At 41.6% G+C, this 20,387-nt stretch overlaps 1 protein-coding gene across 3 annotated transcripts in view; it reads left to right on the forward strand.

Moving 5' to 3' along the window:
- The window catches only part of snx13 (sorting nexin 13), a 180,476-nt gene that overhangs the window by 101,206 nt on the left and 58,883 nt on the right, over positions 1 to 20,387 (forward strand). For all 3 annotated transcript variants that reach the window (XM_060824730.1, XM_060824731.1, XM_060824732.1), the window contains one exon: positions 19,634 to 19,733. In XM_060824730.1, the coding sequence (XP_060680713.1) occupies positions 19,634 to 19,733 (100 nt within the window). The remainder of the gene's footprint in view (positions 1 to 19,633; positions 19,734 to 20,387) is intronic.

Consider the following 20,387-nt stretch of genomic DNA (forward strand, 5'->3'; position numbering starts at 1 on the left):
CTGAAAACTGAAGGAGGTGGGATGGGATAGGGGAGTCCTTTGTATTGGAGAACAGATGGTTCAACCATTTAGAGAATATACGTTGAGAGGAAGGATTAGAAAAACAATGTGGTCAGAGAAGAGAATTTGTCTAGTTTTGTGCATAAAGAGGTTGGCATTGAACATATGATAATGGATTACAACCTGAGGATAGGAGTTTAAATTTCAAATGTTAGGAGCTTAGCTTAGTTTAGTGATGGATCAACATTTCTTGGTGAAGGATAAATTACTGATAGCAGATTTTTAAGTAAGTTCAAGTTGTGGAGACAAACTAGGAGAGCATTTGAATTATTCAGTCTAGAGATCATAAAGGCAATATGATAATTACAATGACTAATAAACTAAGGTAAGGTAATCTTCATAACAGAAAAAACAAGAGTTTAGAAATTTGGCTTGGAGTTGAAATGGACATCAAACTTGAGGTATGGTTCAGCAATGAAACTGTTGGGGATGTGGATAGAATCTGTGGGGAGTGTACAGTACTTGTGGTTGGATCATATATTATGTTGAAATATAGTTTGATGTACCATTGGACTTTACTGTATCCGTTTATTTGATTTGTAAATATGCTATATTCCCATATGCTATAATCTTCAGTATGATCAATACTTTGCACAGACATATTGAGTAACTTAGGGGGAAAAAAAATTGACCTGGATCTTTCAATGGCCAGTCATTATTTCAGAGTAAATAGAAAGTGAACCCTGCAGAATTCCCATCAGCACTTCAAAAGAATTGCCTGGAAATTGAGGATCCTTCTTAGCATTTCCTTTACGTCTGGAACTCTCAAAGTATTCATTTAAATTTAACTGTTCTGATGAAAGAAAGTGAGTACTTTCTTGAGAACAGTTAGATCAAGTACATAGTTAGCTCCTGAGTAACTAAATAGCTGATCCCATAATTAGCTAGCGACTGTCAGTGTGGAATTTGCACATTCTCCCCTTGTCTGCTTGGGTTTCCTCTGGGTGCTCCGTTTTACTCCAAGATCCAAAGGTATGCAGGTTAGGTGAATTGGCTATAGTGTCAGGTGCATTAGTCAGGGCTAAGTGTAGGGTGGGTTGCTCTTTGGAGGGTTGGTGTGGACTTGTTGGGCTGAAAGGCCTGTTTCCATGCTGGAAGGATTCTAATCTAATTCCAATTTAAACATCTCCCTCAGATCCTTACAACTCTCAGGATCTAACCTGACATTCTCTGAGAGCTGCCCCCTCCTCATTTTGCCTACTTCAGGCCAGTTATCCCCACCCCATTCCCCATGAGCTGAATCTTTCCCCTCTGGTAACCAATTTACATGTACCTTCAAATTTCAGGCTATGCTGCTTACTCCTGTGGAAAGAATATGGTTTGCACTTCTCAACAATTCTGCACTTCAAACAATGTGTTATTGTGAAAGTTTGGCTCAGTGATTCTGAGGGAGCCCTGATCAAAATCTCCTATCAGAAATGTAGAGTGACCTTTTTTTAAAATAGAAAAAAAAAGTGGCAGTCTGTGTGAGGGTGCTATTCCTTGATGAATCTGGGGTTTTGCTGATTCTTTGCATTTGACTCAACTTCCATTGTAATCTTTGTGATCTGAAGGCTATTGTTTCTTTTAATTTTTACACCAAGACATTTTTCAGTTTTTACTGTCTCCGATGTATTTTCTTGCTCCTGCTACAGAGAGTTAAAGGGAGACTTTTGCTGCTTCCTCCAAACAATATACATTTGCAGGCCTTGACAAAATGGGAATAGTATTGAATATCTCACGACGCAGGGTGCAAAACTCTTAAAGGCTTCTGTCCCAGGGTATCTCCCTATGAAATAACATGTGGAAGTTGAAATCTGCATTAAAAGAATAAATTAACTTATGATTTATACCTGACCTTCAGGTGGCATTTAAATGCAATAAGAAGCGATCAGATGTTTTCATATAAAGTATGAATTCAATACATTGCAGCTGATGGCGAACTGCTGATTGGGTTGAGTATGAAAATTATTCATGTCAATAAAACCTTCAACTGGGGATAACAGCTGCATTTAGGATTCCAAACTGGCTGGCCTCATGCTACCTCCCATTTGCACAGATTCTGGGCAAGGATTTTTTGCTTTGTGTAGATTACAGTATATGCTACTCTCCTATGTAGAATCATAAAATCCCTACCATGTGGAAGCTTGGCTCAGTGTCCATAGCATCCATGCTGAATGTCTGATGAGCATCCCACTCAGACCTAACCCCTACCCCCATCCCCACAACCCTGCATGACCTATGGCCAATCCACCTAACCTATATATCCATGGGTACTAGGGGCGATTTAGCACGACCAGTCTATCTAACTTGCACATCTGTGGATTGTAGGAGGTAACCCGTGCATACGTGGGGAAAATGTGCAAACTTGACACAGACAGTCGCCCAATGCTAAAATTGAATACTAATCCCTGGCACTGTGAGGCAGCAATGCTAATTATTGAGCCACTATCCTGCCTTATGGGTTATGAAAATGGATCATGAAAGTTAATATTTCTAATGAGGAAAATGGGAATAAAAAGGGAATGACAAGACATTAGATCAAGAAAGCAATAAGGGTAATTCAGATATTCACTACCACTTGAGAGAAGAAATTCCCTTATGTCTCAGTTTTAAATGATTAATCCCTTATTCTGTAACTATGTCCCCTGCTTCAAGATTCCCCCACAAATGGAAGCATCTACTCTGTCAAATCACTTCAGATTCTTGTATATTTCTTCAAAAAATCACCCATCATTCTGCTTAACTGTAATGAATAAAGACCTAATCTGTCCAACTGTTATCAGTTAATTAAGCCTCTTCATCCCAGGAATTAGCCAGTTGAATCTCTTTTGAACTGCCTTTCATGCCAGTATATTCTTTTCAAGTATGGGACCAAAACTGTACACAGTAATCCACAGTAAAAAATGAGGTCTGCAGATGCTGGAGATCACAGCTGCAAATGTGTTGCTGGTCAAAGCACAGCAGGCCAGGCAGCATCTCAGGAATAGAGAATTCGACGTTTCGAGCATAAGCCCTTCATCAGGAATAAGAGAGAGAGAGCCAAGCAGGCTAAGATAAAAGGTAGGGAGGAGGGACTAGGGGGAGGGGCGATGGAGGTGGGATAGGTGGAAGGAGGTCAAGGTGAGGGTGATAGGCCGGAGTGGGGTGGGGGCGGAGAGGTCAGGAAGAGGATTGCAGGTTAGGAGGGCGGTGCTGAGTTGAGGGAACCGACTGAGACAAGGTGGGGGGAGGGGAAATGAGGAAACTGGAGAAATCTGAATTCATACCTTGTGGTTGGAGGGTTCCCAGGCGGAAGATGAGGCGCTCCTCCTCCAGCCGTCGTGTAGTTGTGTTCTGCCGGTGGAGGAGTCCAAGGACCTACATGTCCTCGGTGGAGTGGGAGGGAGAGTTAAAGTGTTGAGCCACGGGGTGATTGGGTTGGTTGGTTCGGGCGGCCCGGAGGTGTTCTCTGAAGCGTTCCGCAAGTAAGCGGCCTGTCTCACCAATATAGAGGAGGCCACATCGGGTGCAGCGGATGCAATAGACGATGTGTGTGGAGGTACAGGTGAACTTGTGGCGGATATGGAAGGATCCCTTGGGGCCTTGGAGGGAAGTGAGTTCGCCCCTCCCCCTAGTCCCTCCTCCCTACCTTTTATCTTAGCCTGCTTGGCTCTCTCTCTCTTATTCCTGATGAAGGGCTTATGCTCGAAACGTCGAATTCTCTATTCCTGAGATGCTGCCTGGCCTGCTGTGCTTTGACCAGCAACACATTTGCAACAGTAATCCACATGCAGCCTTACCAACACCCTGCATTGTTCAAGACTTCCCTAGTTTTATACTCTGAGGCAAAAATTCCATGTGCCTTTTTAATTGCTTACTGCAGTTTAATCACTCGTCCTGTAGCCCTTACTTCCTATTTGATTTCATTAATCCCCATATTGGGATTACCTCTTCTGACATTATTCAAGCAACATTTTCATTGTTCAGTTGTGTGTAGGATACACTTACACCCACCCTATAAATTGGTTAATGTGACCAAACTACAAGTTTTTTCCCCCACTGACTCTGTGAAAGGATCAATTTGTAGCTGCTCCTATGGCCCCATTCGATATGGTTGACACAACATGGGACCTTGACTTGCCTTCCCAGGTCAGTCCGGGCATATACCAGAATTGCTGACTATGTTTTGCCATGCCTGTTCCAATTCATTGCCACCACCAGTATCTGCCTATCATTCCAAATGTGGCCTCTCTCTCATGGTATGCCCTCAACATTTTCATGAGGTTATGCTAAATGCAGTGTGGTGCTACCACCTTTTCCCCTCTTCTTCAAATGTACTTGGCAGCTTTTACCCTGTTTGTTCTTCCCATCACTTTTTCTTTCCTCTACCATATCCCTCTTGTGAGATATTGTACTGTAGGTCCCTTCACTAACCCACTTACAAACGCTTTATATTTACTCATTCATAACTGCTTTACTAACTCATTCACAAGCGAACACTGAATTCCCATTTCATTCATTCATAACACTGATTCATTCATAAAAACACAGTTTTGTACTACATTTTACTATTGCAAGATAGACTAAAATTAAAACATTACTTCCAAACCCATTACTGCTTCTTCACACCTTTGACCCTTACCAGGCCTACTTCTACATCAAAAGCTACTTCTGAATAGGTGTAAGTATCGTAAATTATACCATTCCCATCAAATTTCCACAAAACATTATAGTATTAATCAGCCCTTACCAACCTTCTCTCGGACCTGAAAGCTTATACAACATCAAACAGTTTTCCCTTCTATTTCCCATTTAAAACCTTATAACTGGACTGCCATCCCTTTAAGGAACTAACTATTCAAACAGCACTTGTATGCAATTGCATGCATAAATGAATGAATGAAACTCACACTGGCAAATAGTAAACAAATCTCACAACCCAGCTGCAAGAATCAGTTTAATGTCCTTTATTCTTTAGTTAAATACAGGTATAATTCCTAATTTGTTTCGAGCATTTAGCCTAGTATTTTTACTAACATTTGATAACTTAAAAGCCAAAAGGACTAACACCTCTTTAATTATGCAAGTGGACCAGATAGATGGTCTTAATTCCATCAGAAGTAACAACCTCTATTTAACTGATGTTTAACTCATCTCCTGTCTCTCCAGGACAGAAGTCCTTCAAACCTTTATGTATTGTAGATAAAACAATGTAACACCATAGTGATGGAATTTCAATATATGTAAGAACTGCATTTTATTGTTCCATCACTGCCTCAAGCTTGTGCTACTGCGGTTGCTGAATATAGAGGCTATTTTCACCACTCACCTATTTTGCTCATTATTTGAACACAATCCCACACTATGGAAGTGGACTATATTCATCACTTCAGGCTCAACTGCTGTTGTTTTGGTTATCCGGTTGAACAGGGTCTATTCCCTTCTGATGTGCTGTAACCTTTTATCACTACTGCCTCCGGTAGTCTAGCAGCTCCCACTAATTCCTCAATTGCTGGCTCATTCTGTATATATCTTCCTCCTGAGGTAACATCCCCTCCTCAATTCTATGTTACCATATAATGATGTAAAGCCACAACAGCTTACCTACTGTCTATGTAAGTGTTAGCCCATTGAGTGTAGTGTCACATTGTGTGCTTATCTGTAGGCAACATTTCAATTCATTTTCAAAGGTTTTGTTTCTTCTTTCCACCACACCTGAAGACCTGGATGAGTCACTATTTGTGACGGTATTGACCACCCACATATTACCTTGATCGTAAGAATCTGTAGGAGAAATTGTCGTTAATGCTAATTCTTACAAGCAATTAGATCTAAATGTGTTAATGATCAAATCAAATGCATTTACACCTCTCTTTCCTTGCACTGCATCCAACTTTGGACAATTCATAGAAATACGAGGTATCTACAAGTTCTCAAAACAAAGCATGTTTACTGTTTCTGTCTTTTCATGAGTCTTGGAAATCACCTGCACAGTATTCTTAACAGAAATCAAACAGTTCTATTTGATCCCAGGTGCCACATCTTTGAACATGCTTATCCGTTACATTTTAGGCCTTTAGATATTTCACAGCCCTAGATTTAAATAATCCAGTAGGGGTTCCCTTTAAAATTGACTTTTTTTTGTTATTTAATTAGTCCTTTGGTTGTTCTTGGTTTGGCCTCTGTCCAGGAGCATTGCCTTTGTTCTATGATTCATTTATTTCACCTCTCTGAATTACCTTTCCTGACCATAGAGCTTTTGCCTTCCCATTCCACCAATCTCATTATGCCAGACATGAATGATTTATTTTGCATGCCTATAAATGAAATATTGTTCATTGCAAGGGAAAAGATTATAAAAGTAGGGTGTGACTTTTGTTTGAACTGTTGAACAGGGCATTGATGAGAGCATATCTGAAGCACTGAATTCGGTTTCGTCATCTTGCATTTTTGAGAGATGGTTAATCTCATGTAAAGGTCACCTCTTTACTGACTTCGGGCCAAAATTTCCTTGTTTCTCACATGGCTGATTCATAGGTCAGTCTATACGTTTGGGAGAAAGTAAGGACTGCAGATGCTGGAGATCAGAGCTGAAAATGTGTTGCTGGAAAAGCGCAGCAGGTCAGGCAGCATCCAAGGAGCAGGAGAATCGACGTTTCGGGCATGAGCCCTTCTTCAGGAATGAGGAAAGTGTGCCAAGCAGGCTAAGATAAAAGGTAGGGAGGAGGGACTTGGGGGAGGGGTGTTGGAAATGAGATAGATGGAAGGAGGTTAAGGTGAGGGTGATAGGCCGGAGTGGGGGTGGGGACGGAGAGGTCAGGAAGAAGATTGCAGGTTAGGAAGGTGGTGCTGAGTTAGAGGGTTGGGACTGAGACAAGGTGGGGGGAGGGGAAATGAGGAAACTGGAGAAATCTGAGTTCATCCCTTGTGGTTGGAGGGTTCCTAGGTGGAAGATAAGGTGCGACCCTCTTCGCTGTCCACTACACCTTCAATTTTGGTGTCTTCTGCAAACTTACTAACTGTACCTCTTGTGCTTGCATCCAAATCATTTATGTAAATGACAAAGAATAGAGGACCCAGCACTGATCTTTGTGGTACTGCACTGGTCACAGGCCTCCAGACTGAAAAACAATCCTCCACCACCACTCTCTGTCTTCTACCTTTGAGCCAGTTATGTATCCAAATGGCTAGCTCTACTGTATTCTATGAGATCTAACATTGCTAATCAGCCTCCCATGGTGAACCTTGTCAAATGCCTTACTGAAGTCCATATAGATCACATCTACTGCTCTGCCCTCATCAATCTTCCTTGTTACATCTTCAAAAATCTCAGTCAAGTTTGTGAGACGTGATTTCCCACACACAATGCCATGTTGACTATCCCTAATCAGTCCTTGCCTTTCCAAATACATGTACATCCTGTCCTCAGGACTCCCTCCAACAACTTGCCCACCACCGAGGTCAGGCTCGCTAGTCTATAGTTCCCTGGCTTGTCTTTACCGCCCTTCTTAAACAGTGGTACCACTGTTTAAGAGGTTTACTCGATTGTTCTATGGAATGAAGAGGTTATCTGTGACAGAAAGTTGAACTGGTTCAGCTTATATCAATCTATATTTCTATATTTAGAGAGATAAGTTGCGGTCTTCTTCGAAGCTTAGAAGTTCCTTAGTGGACTTGACAAGGTAGGTGCAGAAAGCATGTTCTCCTTTTGGAGGAGTTTACAACCAGGGGACTCCATTTAAAAATAACTCTCCTCCCATTTTACCTAGAGATGATGAGGTTTTTTTTTCCCTTGTAAGGAGTCCATAAGACCATAATAAATAGGAATAGGAGTAGTCCGTTCAGCTCCTCGAGCCGCCTCCTCTATTCTTTAGGATCATAGCTGAGCTAATGTTCCTCACATCCATTTTCCTACATTTTCCCCGGAACTCTTGATGCCCTTATTGATCAAAAATCTATCTATCTACTTTAGCCTTAAATATACACAAGGACTGTGCCCTGCAAGAAGTTCCGAAGAGTCTTAACCCTCCAAAAGAAGAAATTCCTCCTCATCTCAGTATTAAATTGGTACCCCTTTATGTTGAGACTGTGCCCTCTGATCCTAGACTCTGCCCTGAGGGAAACATTGTTTCCACATTTACCCTGTCAAGCCCAGAGTGCTAAATGCTGGAAAGAGATCACCTCACAATCTTATAAACTCCAGTGAGTAGAGTCCAAAACTGTTTAACCTTTGCTCATAAGACAATCCCGACATATCTTGGCTCGTCCTAGTGAACCTTCTTTGAACTGCTTCCAATTGAATGGTATCTTTCCTTAAATAAGACAAAAACTGCTTATTGTACTCTGTGATTTCACCAACACCTTGTACAGTTGTAGTAATATTTTCTTTTGTTATATTCCAATTCCCTTGAAATAAGGGCCAACATTCCATGAGACTTAATGATTACTATTGGCATCTGAATGCTAGCCTTCCGTTTCATGCATAAGAATCCCCAAAGCCCTTTGCGTTGCAGTTTTCTGCGGTTTTTCTCCATTTAAGTAAGATTCTGTTCTTTAATTCTCCCTTCCCAAAAAGAACAAATTCAGATTTTCCTACATTTTATTGAATTTGCCAACTTTTTGTCCACTCAACCTATCAATCTCTTTCTGAAAACTGTTTGTATCTGTCTAGCAATTATGTTGTCTGCAAATTGACTACAGTACAGTTGTTTCCTTCCTCTAAGTCATTAATATGCATTGTAAACACTTGCAGTCCCACACTGCTCCCTGTGAAATTCCACAGATTACAGGTTGACAATTTGAGCAAGAGTCCCTTATCCCCACTTGCTGTTTCCTTCCCATTAGCCAATTCTCTGTAAATGCCAGTGTACTACCTCTAACACCAAGTTGAAGGCTGCTATCTTAAGATTTAACCTTTTGTAACATATCTTGTCGAACACCTGCAAGTCCAAATACAATGCATCTACTGTTTTCCTTCTGTCTACTATGATTTGGATTTCTTTGAAAAACTCTAATAAATTTCCCTTTCATGAAACCATGCTGACTCTGCTTGATTAGATTATGATTTTTCAAATGCGTTGTTGTTATTTCTTTAATGGATTCCAACATTTTGCCAACAACAGATGTTAGGTTAATTGGACTGTAATTACCTGCTTTTTGTCTTCCTGCCTTTTTGAATAAGGGTATCACATTGGTAGTTTTCCAATCCTCTGATACTTCTCCAGAATCCAAAGAGTTTTGAAAAATTGCTATCAATGCATCCACTTTCTCGGTAGCCATTACTTTTATGGTCCAAAGATACAAACCATTAGGGCATATCTGTCTCTAACCCTATTTTAATAATGGTGATGGTCCTTAATTCTTGCCTCCTATTCTTTAGGTATTAATGGGATGTTTGAACTAACTTCCAGTCATTCTTTTGTCCAGAGTTCAATGGAGACAGTCATAGAAGATGTTTAAGACTGTGTTAGACCTATTATAGAGTCATAGAGATGTACAGCATGGAAACAGACGCTTCGGTCCAACCCGTCCAGCCGACCAGACATCCCAACCTAATCTTGTCCCACCTGCCAGCACCCGGCCCATATCCCTCCAAACCCTTCCTATTCATATACCCACGAGAGAAGAAGAAAAGGACAGCCAAATCCCATTCCTAGACGTGATAGTACAGAGAACACCGAACAGAGAATTCACCACAAGGGTATACAGGAAAGCAACACACACAGACCAAGTCCTAAACTATGAAAGTAACCACCCCAACACACACAAACGAAGCTGCATCAGGACACTATTCAAAAGGGCCACAACACACTGCAGTACACCAGAACTGCAAAAAGAAGAAGAGGAACACCTATACAAGGTATTCGCCAAAAACGGATACCCGCGCAACTTCATCAACAGATGCCTAAGAGAAAGAACATGGAACGAGGACACGCCACAACCAAAAGGACTAGCCACACTACCATGCATCAGGAGCATTTCAGAACTGACAGCCAGACTACTGCCACCCTTAGGACTCATAACGGCACACAAATCAACAGCCACGCTCAGACAACAACTTACTAGAACGAAGGACCCGATACCCAACATGAGCAAAACTAATGTAGTGTACAAAATACCATGCAAGGACTGCACAAAACACTATATAGGACAAACAGGAAGACAGCTAACAATCCGCATACATGAACATCAACTAGCCACGAAACGACATGACCAGCTATCCCTAGTAGCCACACACGCAGACAACAAGCAACATGAACTCGACTGGGACAACACTACTATCATAGGGCAAGCCAGACAGGAAACAGCCAGGGAATTCCTTGAGGCATGGCATTCATCCACAAACTCCATCAACAAACACATCGACCTGGACCCAATATACCAACCACTACAGCGGACAGCTGAAACTGACAACCGGAAGCGGCAAGGACAGACCACTATAAATACCGGAAGAAACATCAAAGAAGCGCTTCGCAGGAGGCTCCAAAGCACTGATGATGTCGCCTAGCCAGGGGACGAAACGTTTGCAACAAAAACTTCCAGCTCGGCGAACAGAACCACAACATATACCCATCCAAATGCCTCTTCAATGTTGCATTTGTATCAGCCTCCACCGCTTCCTCTGGCAGCTCATTCCATACACGTACCACCCTCTGTGTGAAAAAGTTGCCACTTAGGTTTCTTTTATATCTTTCCCCTCTCACCCTAAACCTATGCCCTCTAGTTCTGGACTCCCCGACCCTAAGGAAAAGACATTGTCTATTTACCCTATCCATGCCCCTCATAATTTTGTAAACCTTTTATAAGCTCACCCCTCAGGCTCCGAACCTCCAGGAAAAACAGCCCCAGCCTCTTCAGCCTCCCCTCTAGCTCAAATCCTCCAATCCTGGCAACATCCTTGTAAATCTTTCCTGAACCCTTTCAAGTTTCACAACGTCTTTCCGATAGGAAGGAGACTAGAATTGCATGTAATATTCCAACTGTGGCCTAACCAATGTCCTGTACAGCCACAACATGACCTTCTAACTCCTGTACTCTATACTCTGACCAATAAAGGAAAGCATACCAAGTGCCTTCTTTACTATCCTATCTACCTGCGACTCCACTTTCAAGGAGCTATGAACCTGCACTCCAAGGTCTCTTTGTTCAGCAACACTCCCTCGGACCTTCCCATTAAGTGTATAAATCCTGCTAAGATTAGCTTTCCCAAGATACAGCATCTAAATTAAACTCCAATGCTTAATGTAAATAGTGTGGATAGAAAAGTAGAGCCGAGGCCACAATCAGATCAGTTGTATTCTCCTTCAATTGTGGAGAAGATTCAAGGGTCTAAATTCTGGTTCATGACTTGTAATGTCATTAGTATCAAATGGTTTCAGTGTCTCATAAGGTTGCGTAACATCCAAATGTTAAACCGTTACCTTGTAAACTTAACCGCATGAGTACAGGTAAACAGATCTGTGGATCTTGCCCACTTGTAACATTTCTTTGAATGTTAACTAATGAATTACAGTGGTGAAATCAGAAGTTGTTTCTCAACTGTCGTAATAATATGCACATTTACCTGTGTTGATAAGGTAGTTCATCAACTTAGCTTTTTGACAGGCAGAGCATGCAATTGATATCAGAAAGTGAAGGAGATCTGTAATCCTGTTGAAGTACTGTATGACATGAGGGGATAAAGGGAAAGTAATTTCTGGCAATGGCGGATATCTTTGAAAATCGCAATCAACTTGATGAAATGTTTGAATGCCAAAGTTTGAGAAGCTTAATGTGTAACATAATACCAAATTAATATAAGAGACTGGGATTGCCATAGTGTTAAGGGTTTAGATGGAGAGGAACTTGTTAAGTGTGTACAAGAAAAGTTTCTGATTCAATATGTGGATGTACCTACTAGAGAAGGTGCAAAACTTCGCGTACTCTTGGAAAATAAGGCAGGGCAGATTTAAACTCGAGGCAGACTGGGAATGCAGCAAAAAGGAAGGATAACTTAGGTCTTCTTATGACTTACAATATCTCTAATGATAAAGTTAGCATTAAGGCACTTTACCTGAATACTCGTAGCATTCGTAACAAAGCAGATGAACTAATGGCACAGAACATAGTGAATGATTATGATGTGGTAGGCATCACAGAGACGTGGTTACGGGGGCGGGGGGGTTCAGGACTGACAGTTAAACCTCCAAGGATTTTCAACTTATCGAAAAGACAGGGAAGTGGGCAGAGGGAGGTGGGGTTGCCTTGTCAGTTAAGAACAAAATTAAATCTATGGCACTGAATGACATAGTGTCGGATGATGTGGAGTCTGTGTGGGTGGAATTGAGGAACCACAAAGGCAAAAAAAACATAATGGGAGTTATGTACAGACCTCCTAACAGTGGTCAGGACCAGGGGCGCAACATGTACCAGGAAATAGAGGAGGCATGTCAGAAAGGCAAGGTCACGGTGATCATGGGAGACTTCAATATGCATGTGGACTGGGTAAATAATGTTGCCAGTGGATCCAAAGTAAGGGAATTAATGGATTGCTTACGGGATGGCTTTTTGGAACAGCTTGTCATGGAGCCCACAAGGGAGCAGGCTATTCTGGACCTAGTGCTATGTAATGAACCAGACTTTATAAAAGATCTTAAAGTAGGGGAACCCTTGGGAAACAGCGATCATAATATGGTAGAGTTCAGTCTACGGTTTGAACGAGAGAAGGCAAAATCTGATGTAATGGTGTTATAGTTAAATAAAGGTAATTATGAGGACATGAGAGAGGAACTGACAAAAATAGATTGGAAGCAGAGCCTAGCGGGGAAGACATTAGAGCACAAATGGCAGGAGTTTGTGGGTATAATTGAGGACACTGTACAGAGGTTCATCCCCGAGAAAAGAAAGATTATCTGGGGAGGGATTAGACAGCCATGGCTGACAAAGGAAGTCAGGAAATGTATTAAAGAAAAAGAGAGATCCTATAAAGAGCACTGGGAAATCAGAAGATTGGGAAGGCTACAAAAACAAACAGAGGATAACAGAGCGAAACAAGGAAGGAAAGGATCAAATATGAAAGTAGGCTAGTCAGTAATATTAGAAATGATAGTAAAAGTTTCTTTCAATACATAAGAAACAAACGACAGGCAAAAGGAGACATTGGGCCACTTCAAACTGATGCTGGAAGCCTAGTGATGGGAGATAAGGAAATAGCAGGAGAACTTAACAAGTACTTTGCGTCAGTTTTCACAGTGGAAGACATGAGTAATATCCCAACAATTAAAGGGAGTCAGGGGGCTATGTTGAGTATGGTTGCCATTACAAAAGAGAAAGTGCTAGAAAAGCTAAAAGGTCTTAAAATTGATAAATCTCCTGGCCCCCGATGGGATACATCCTAGAGTTCTAAGAAAGGTGGCTGAGGAAATTGCGGAGGCATTGGTTGAGATCTTTCAAAAGTCACTGGAGTCAGGGAAAGTCCCGGATGATTGGAAGATTGCTGTTGTAACCCCCTTGTTCAAGAAAGGATCAAGACAAAAGATGGAAAATTATAGGCCAATTAGCCTAACCTCGGTTGTTGGTAAAATTCTAGAATCTATCATTAAGGATGAGGTTTCTAAATTATTGGAAGAGCAGAGTCTGATGAGAACAAATCAATATGGATTTAGTAAGGGGAGGTCGTGTCTGACAAACCTGTTGGAATTCTTTGAAGAGGTGACAAGTAGGTTAGACCAGGGAAACCCAGTGGATGTGGTCTATCTAGAATTCCAAAAGGCCTTTGATAAGGTGCCACACAGGAGGCTGCTGAGCAAGGTGAAGGCCCATGGTGTTCGAGGTGAGCTACTGGTATGGATTGAGGATTGGCTGTCTGACAGAAGGCAGAGAGTTGGGATAAAAGGTTCTTTATCAGAATGGCAGCAGGTGACAAGCGGTGTCCCGCAGGGTTCAGTGATATGGCCGCAGCTGTTCACATTATATATTAATGATCTGGATGAAGGGACTGGGGGCATTCTAGTGAAGTTTGCCGATGATATGAAGTTAGGTAGACAGGCAGTAGTACTGAGGAAGTGGGGAGGCTTCAGAAAGATCTAGACAGTTTGGGAGAGTGGTCCAGAAAATGGCTCTTGCAATTCAACGTGAACAAATGTGATGTCTTGCACTTTGGAAAAAAGAATAAAAGCATAGACTACTTTCTAAACGGTGAGAAAATTCGTAAAGCCAAAGTACAAAGGGGTCTGGAAATGCTAGTCGAGGATTCTATAAAGGTAAACATGCAGGTTGAGTCCGTGATTAAGAAAGCAAATGCAATGTTGTCATTTATCTCAAGAGGGTTGGAATATAAAAGCACCGTTGTGCTACTGAGGCTTAATAAAGCTCTGGTTAGGCCCCATTTGGAGTACTGTGTCCAGTTTTGGTCCCCACACCTCAGGAAGGACATACTGGCACTGGAGCGTGCCCAGTGGAGATTCACACGGATCATCCCTGGAATGGCTGTTCTAACATACGAGGAACAGCTGAGGATCCTGGGATTGTATTCTTTGGAGTTTAGAAGATTAAGGGGAGATTTAATGGAACCTTACAAGATAATCCATGGCTTAGAAAGGGTAGGAAATTGTTTCCGTTAGGCGAGGAGATTAGGACCCGTGGACACAGCCTTAGAATTAGAGGGGGTCAAATCAGAAAAGAAATGCGGAGACATTTCTTCAGCCAGAGAGTGGTGGGCCTGGGGAATTCATTGCCGCAGAGTGCAGTGGAGGCCGGGACGCTAAATGTCTTCAAGGCAGAGATTGATAAATTCTTGATGTCAAAAAGGATTAAGGGCTACGGGGAGAATGCTGGTAAGTGGAGTTGAAATGCCCATCAGCCATGATTGAATGGCAGAGTGGACTCGATGGGCCGATTGGCCTTACTTCCACTCCTAAGTCTTATGTTCTTATGGTAGGTGACTGAGGTGACAGTGGGGGAGTACTTTGGGGCCAGCGCCTATACTTCTATTAGTTTTAAAATAATGATGGAAAAGGATAGACCAGATCTAAAAGTTGACGTTGTAAATTGGAGAAAGGCCAAGTTTGATGGCATTAGGCAAGAACTTTCAAAAGTTGATTGGGGGCAGAGGTTCGCGGGTAAAGGAATGGCTCGAAAATGGGAAGCCTTCAGAAATGGGGTAATGAGAGTTTAAAGTCTGGTTGAAGATTTGTAGCTCGGGTGTCCGTTGTTGTGGTTCTGTTCGCCGAGCTGGAAGTTTTTGCTGCAAACGTTTCGTTCCCTGGCTAGGGAACATCATCAGTGCTATTGGAGCCTCCTGTGAAGCGCTGCTTTGATGTTTCTTCCAGTATTTATAGTGGTGTCACCCGGAAGCGGCAAGAACAAACCACTATAAATACCGGAAGAAACATCAAAGCAGCGCTTCACAGGAGGTTCCAATAGCACTGATGATGTTCCCTAGCCACGGAACAAAACGTTTGCAGCAAAAACTTCCAGCTCGGCGAACAGAACCACAACGAGGTAATGAGAGTACAGAGAAAGTTATATTCCTGTTAGGGTGAAAGGAAAGGCTGGTAGTATAGGGAATGCTGAATGACTAAAGAAATTGAGGGTTTGGTTAAGAAAAAGAAGGAAACATGTCAGGTATAGACAGGATAGATCGAGTGAATCCTTAAAAGAGTATGAAGGCAGTAGGAGTATTCTTAAGAGGGAAATCAGGAGGGCAAAAAGGGACATGAGATAGCTTTGGCAAATAGAATTAAGGAGAGTCCAAAAGGTTTTTACAAATACATTAATGACGAAAGGGTAACCAGGGAGAGAATAGGGCCCCTCAAAGATCAACAAGGTGGCCTTTGTGTGGAGCCACAGAAAATGGGGGAGATACTAAACAAGTATTTTGCATCTGTATTTACTGTGGAGAAGGACATGGAAGATATAGATTGTAGGGAAATAGTCTTGAAAAAGTGTCCATATTACAGGGGAGGATGTGCTTGAAATGTGTAAAAGTGGATAAATCCCCAGGACATGGTCAGGTGTACCCTAGAATTCTGTGGGAAGCTAGGGAAGTGATTGCTGGGCCTCTTGCTGAGATATTTGTATCATTGATAGTTACTGGTGAGGTGGCAGAAGACTGGAGGTTGGCTAACATGGTGCCACTGTTAAAGAAAGGAGGTAAGGACAAGCCAGGGAACTATGGATCAGTGAACCTGACATGGTGGTGGGCAAGTTGTTAGAGGGAGTCCTGAGGGACAGGATGTACATATATTTGGAAAGGCAAGGACTGATTAGGGATAGTCAGCATGGCTTTATGTATGGGAAATCATGTTTCACAAACTTGATTGAGTTTTTTGAAGAAGTAACAAAGAGGATTGATGAGGGCAGAACGCTGGACCTGATCTATGTGGACTTCAGTAAGGCATTCGACAAGGCTCCTCATGGGAGACTAGTGAGTTATGTTAGCTCTCCCGGAATACAGGGAGAACTAGCCATTTGGATAAAGAACTGGCTCAAAGGTAGAAGACAGAGGGTGGTGGTGGTGGGTTGTTTTCAGACTGGAGGCCTGTGACCAGTGGAGTGCCACGAAGATTGGTGCTGGGTCCACAACTTTTCGTCATTTATATAAATGATTTGGATGTGAGCAAAAGAGATATAGTTAGTAAGTTTGCAGATGACACCAAAATTAGAGGTGTAATGGACAGCGAAGAAGGTTACCTCTGAGTACAACGGGATTTTGATCAGATGGGCCAATGGACTGAGAAGTGATCGATGGAGTTTAATTTAGTTAAATGTGAGGTGCTGAATTTGGGAAAGCTAATCTTAGCAGGACTTATACACTTAATGGTGAGGTCCTAGGGAGTGTTGCTGAACAAGGAGACCTTGGAGTGCAGGTTCATAGCTCCTTGAAAGTGGAGTTGTAGGTAGATAGGATAGTGAAGAAGGTGTTTGGTATGCTTTCCTTTATTGGTCAGAGTATTGAGTACAGGAGGTGGGAGGTCATGTTGCGGCTGTACAGGACATTGGTTAGGTACAGGACATTGGTTATTCCAACGCAATAACTGTTGGAATATTGCGTGCAATTCTTCCATTAGATTAGATTACTTACAGTGTGGAAACAGGCCCTTCGGCCCAACAAGTCCACACCGACCCGCCAAAGCACAACCCACCCATACCCCTACATTTACCCCTTACCTAACATTATGGGCAATTTAGCATGGCCAATTCACCTGACCCGCACATCTTTGGACTGTGGGAGGAAACCGGAGCACCCGGAGGAAACCCACGCAGACACGGGGAGAACGTGCAAACTCCACACAGTCAGTCGCCTGAGTCGGGAATTGAACCCGGGTCTCGGGCGCTGTGAGGCAGCAGTGCTAACCACTGTGCCACCGTGCCGCCCACACGGATAGGATAATTAGAGAAAGTCTTTTCCTTGGGATGGGAGAGTTCAGAACTAGAGGGCATAGGTTTAGGGTGAGAGGGCAAAGATACAAAAAAGACCAAAGGGGCAACCTTTTCACTCAGAGGGTGGTATGTGTGTGGAATGAGCTGCCAGAGGAAGTGGTGGAGGCTGGTATAATAGCAGCATTTTAAGAGGCATCTGGATGGGTTTATGAATAGGAAGGGTTTGGAGGGATATGGGCCGGGTGCTGGCAGGTGGGTCTAAATTGGGTTGGGATATCTAGTCGGCATGGATGAGTTGGACTGAAGGGTCACTTTCTGTGCTGTACATCTCTATGACTCTCTGACTCCAAGTACTTTGTCAATTCAATTTATGTCCTATTGGTACATATATATTATATATATAAAAACAGCATTTTATTTTCATATTTTTATGAAATATTTTTTTTTTTCTATCATCTATAAAACCTACCATCTATGATGTAAAAAGCCCTTTACAATTGTTGTGGAATGTTGAATCTATGTAACAATACTACATATTGCTCTTGAGGCACTATTCATTGCTACACTGAAGCCATCTTACAACAAACTGACTTTTATGTATCTGAAATGAAATAATTGATTCTGAACATGCATAAGGCATCTGTGAATTATGTTATAAAAATAGAAAATGCTCTAAATAGAGATCAGACAGTGTCTGAAACTGAGGAGACAGTGAACATTTCAGGTCACTTTCAACAAAAATATAAAAGACAAAGATTTAGCAATTTGTCAAAACCAGAAACAAGGGAAAAGAGTTGAAGGTTAGGAAATAATAAAAGCAAGTGTGTATCCTCAGATGGAAGGTGTGGTCAATTAAAGGACAAAAAGGGATACTACTGTGAACTAAAAGAGAATGTTTCTTTATCTCTGTCATGGTCAACTTGGAGCCTGCTCTTCAAACTTGTGAATTTCCCCTGCAGATTGTAATAAGAAGAAAAATGATTTTGGAGCTAACGTAATTTTATTAAATCAATCACTTATTCATTAGTATTTAATGAGGCAATTTCCAATCCACTTTGTGTTAAACAAGACTACACGAGGAGCCTGTGCATCGTAGTCATCAGTTATGCCATAATTATAGCTCCTACACTGGAAATGTTCCTGAATTGGCATACAGTGCGTTTGGTGGTCACAAGACAGAATTGTTTACATTTTTCAGAAAGAAACCATCCCATTATTTATAGTAATGACAAACCAAAGGCAAGTGTTCACAAGGAGAGTTATTGAAACCATTTCCATTTTCTTTCACTACCCACTTTCAAATAAGGATAAGTCAGATTCTACCCAGGTGATGAATGAATTTTGATAATTAAAGGGCCAAAAAAATAAAAGCAGGAGTAAGTCACAAACTCCTTAAATCCACCATATCATTCAATCAAGTCTTGGTTGATATTTAATCTCACCTCATCTTCACACACTATCTCAATACCCCCTGATTCCTTTCGAGCCCAATAATCTATGGTTTTCATCTTTAATTAAACTCAACAGCAGAGTATGGAGAGTTTGTTCGAGTGGAGAATTTGAAAGGTTCCTAATCTTCCAAGTAAAAATAAAAATTCTGCTCATTTCAATTCAATGTTCCACCCCCAATCTTGAGACCATATGCCCCACCTCCCAACCCCTAAGTTTAAGACACACTAGCCCAAAAAAAGTTTTGACCCTTTCTAGAATGATGTTATGTTTTGAAGAGTTGATCTTTTATTCACAGAATATAATCAATCTTACTCAGTCTGTCATAGGAAAACGCCCTCATTCCAAGAATCAATATAGTGCGCCTTCATTGTTTTCTCTTTTTGAGAGCAGAGATACAGTATTTCACCGATTTACTCATATAAGTATTTGATTTATTTTTCAACATGCAAACCTATTTGTACGTAGGCAGAAGTTTGACTTAAATAACAGCAATATAAAAATAAAAATATTTTTGTCTTTGAAACACTCTGGAATGTCTTGAGTACATAAAATATACTATTTAAAAATTTAAGCTGTCACCTCAACTCACACCAAACATTCCCCTGTTTTCTCTCCGTGGTCTTTTTGGGTCACCTTACTTTACATGTAACATACTATAGGACTTTTGGGTTTATTGTTTTTCTAATCTAGTTTGTGCAACTGTTGCAAGGTTTTGAGTGTGTGGCTGAGTCAACATTTCTCAAATGTTGCTGTGTGGCAAATTTTCAACTGTTAATTCACATCTTATTTTAATCTGCAGGAAGTAGATAGGCTCAAGCTTGCTGCGAACTTTGGAAAACTTTGCACGATACCCCTAGACAGTATTCTTATGAACAATGTTGCATTACAGTTTTTCATGGGTAAGTGCCTTCTTAAATACCTGCATTCAGCAATAATTAGGGGTATAAATATTAAATGTTTATTTCTACATGATATCTTGGTTAAATAGTGTTTTGATTCTGAAGTATTTCTACAGTGCAAATAGCATGAGAGTCACAGAGGTGTACAGCACAGAAACAGACCCTTCAGTCCAACTCGTCCATGCTGACCAGATATAAGAGCCTAATCTAGTCCCATTTGCCAGTATTTGGCCCATATGCTTCTAAACCCTTTCTATTCATAAACCCATCAGGATGCATTTTAAATGCTGCAATTGTACCAGCCTCCACCACTTCCTCTGGCAGCTCATTCCATTCACACACCACCCTCTGCGTGAAAAATTTGCCTCTTTATGTCCCTTTTAAAATGTACGCTCTCACCCTAAACCTATGCCTTCTAGTTCTGGACTCCCCCACCCAGGGAAAAGACTTTGTCCATTTATACTCTCCATGCCTCTCATGATTTTATAAACCTCAGGTCAATCGTCAGCCTCCGTGCTCCAGGGAAAACAGCCCCAGCCTATGCGGCCTCTCCCTAAAGCTCAAATCCTCCAACTCTGGCAACATCCTCGTAAAACCTTTCTGAACCCTTTCAAGTTTTACAATATCCTTCCCTTAGGAAGGAGACCAGAATTG

The sequence above is a fragment of the Hemiscyllium ocellatum genome, chromosome 5, assembly GCF_020745735.1.
Source record: "Hemiscyllium ocellatum isolate sHemOce1 chromosome 5, sHemOce1.pat.X.cur, whole genome shotgun sequence".
Lineage (NCBI taxonomy): Eukaryota > Metazoa > Chordata > Chondrichthyes > Orectolobiformes > Hemiscylliidae > Hemiscyllium > Hemiscyllium ocellatum.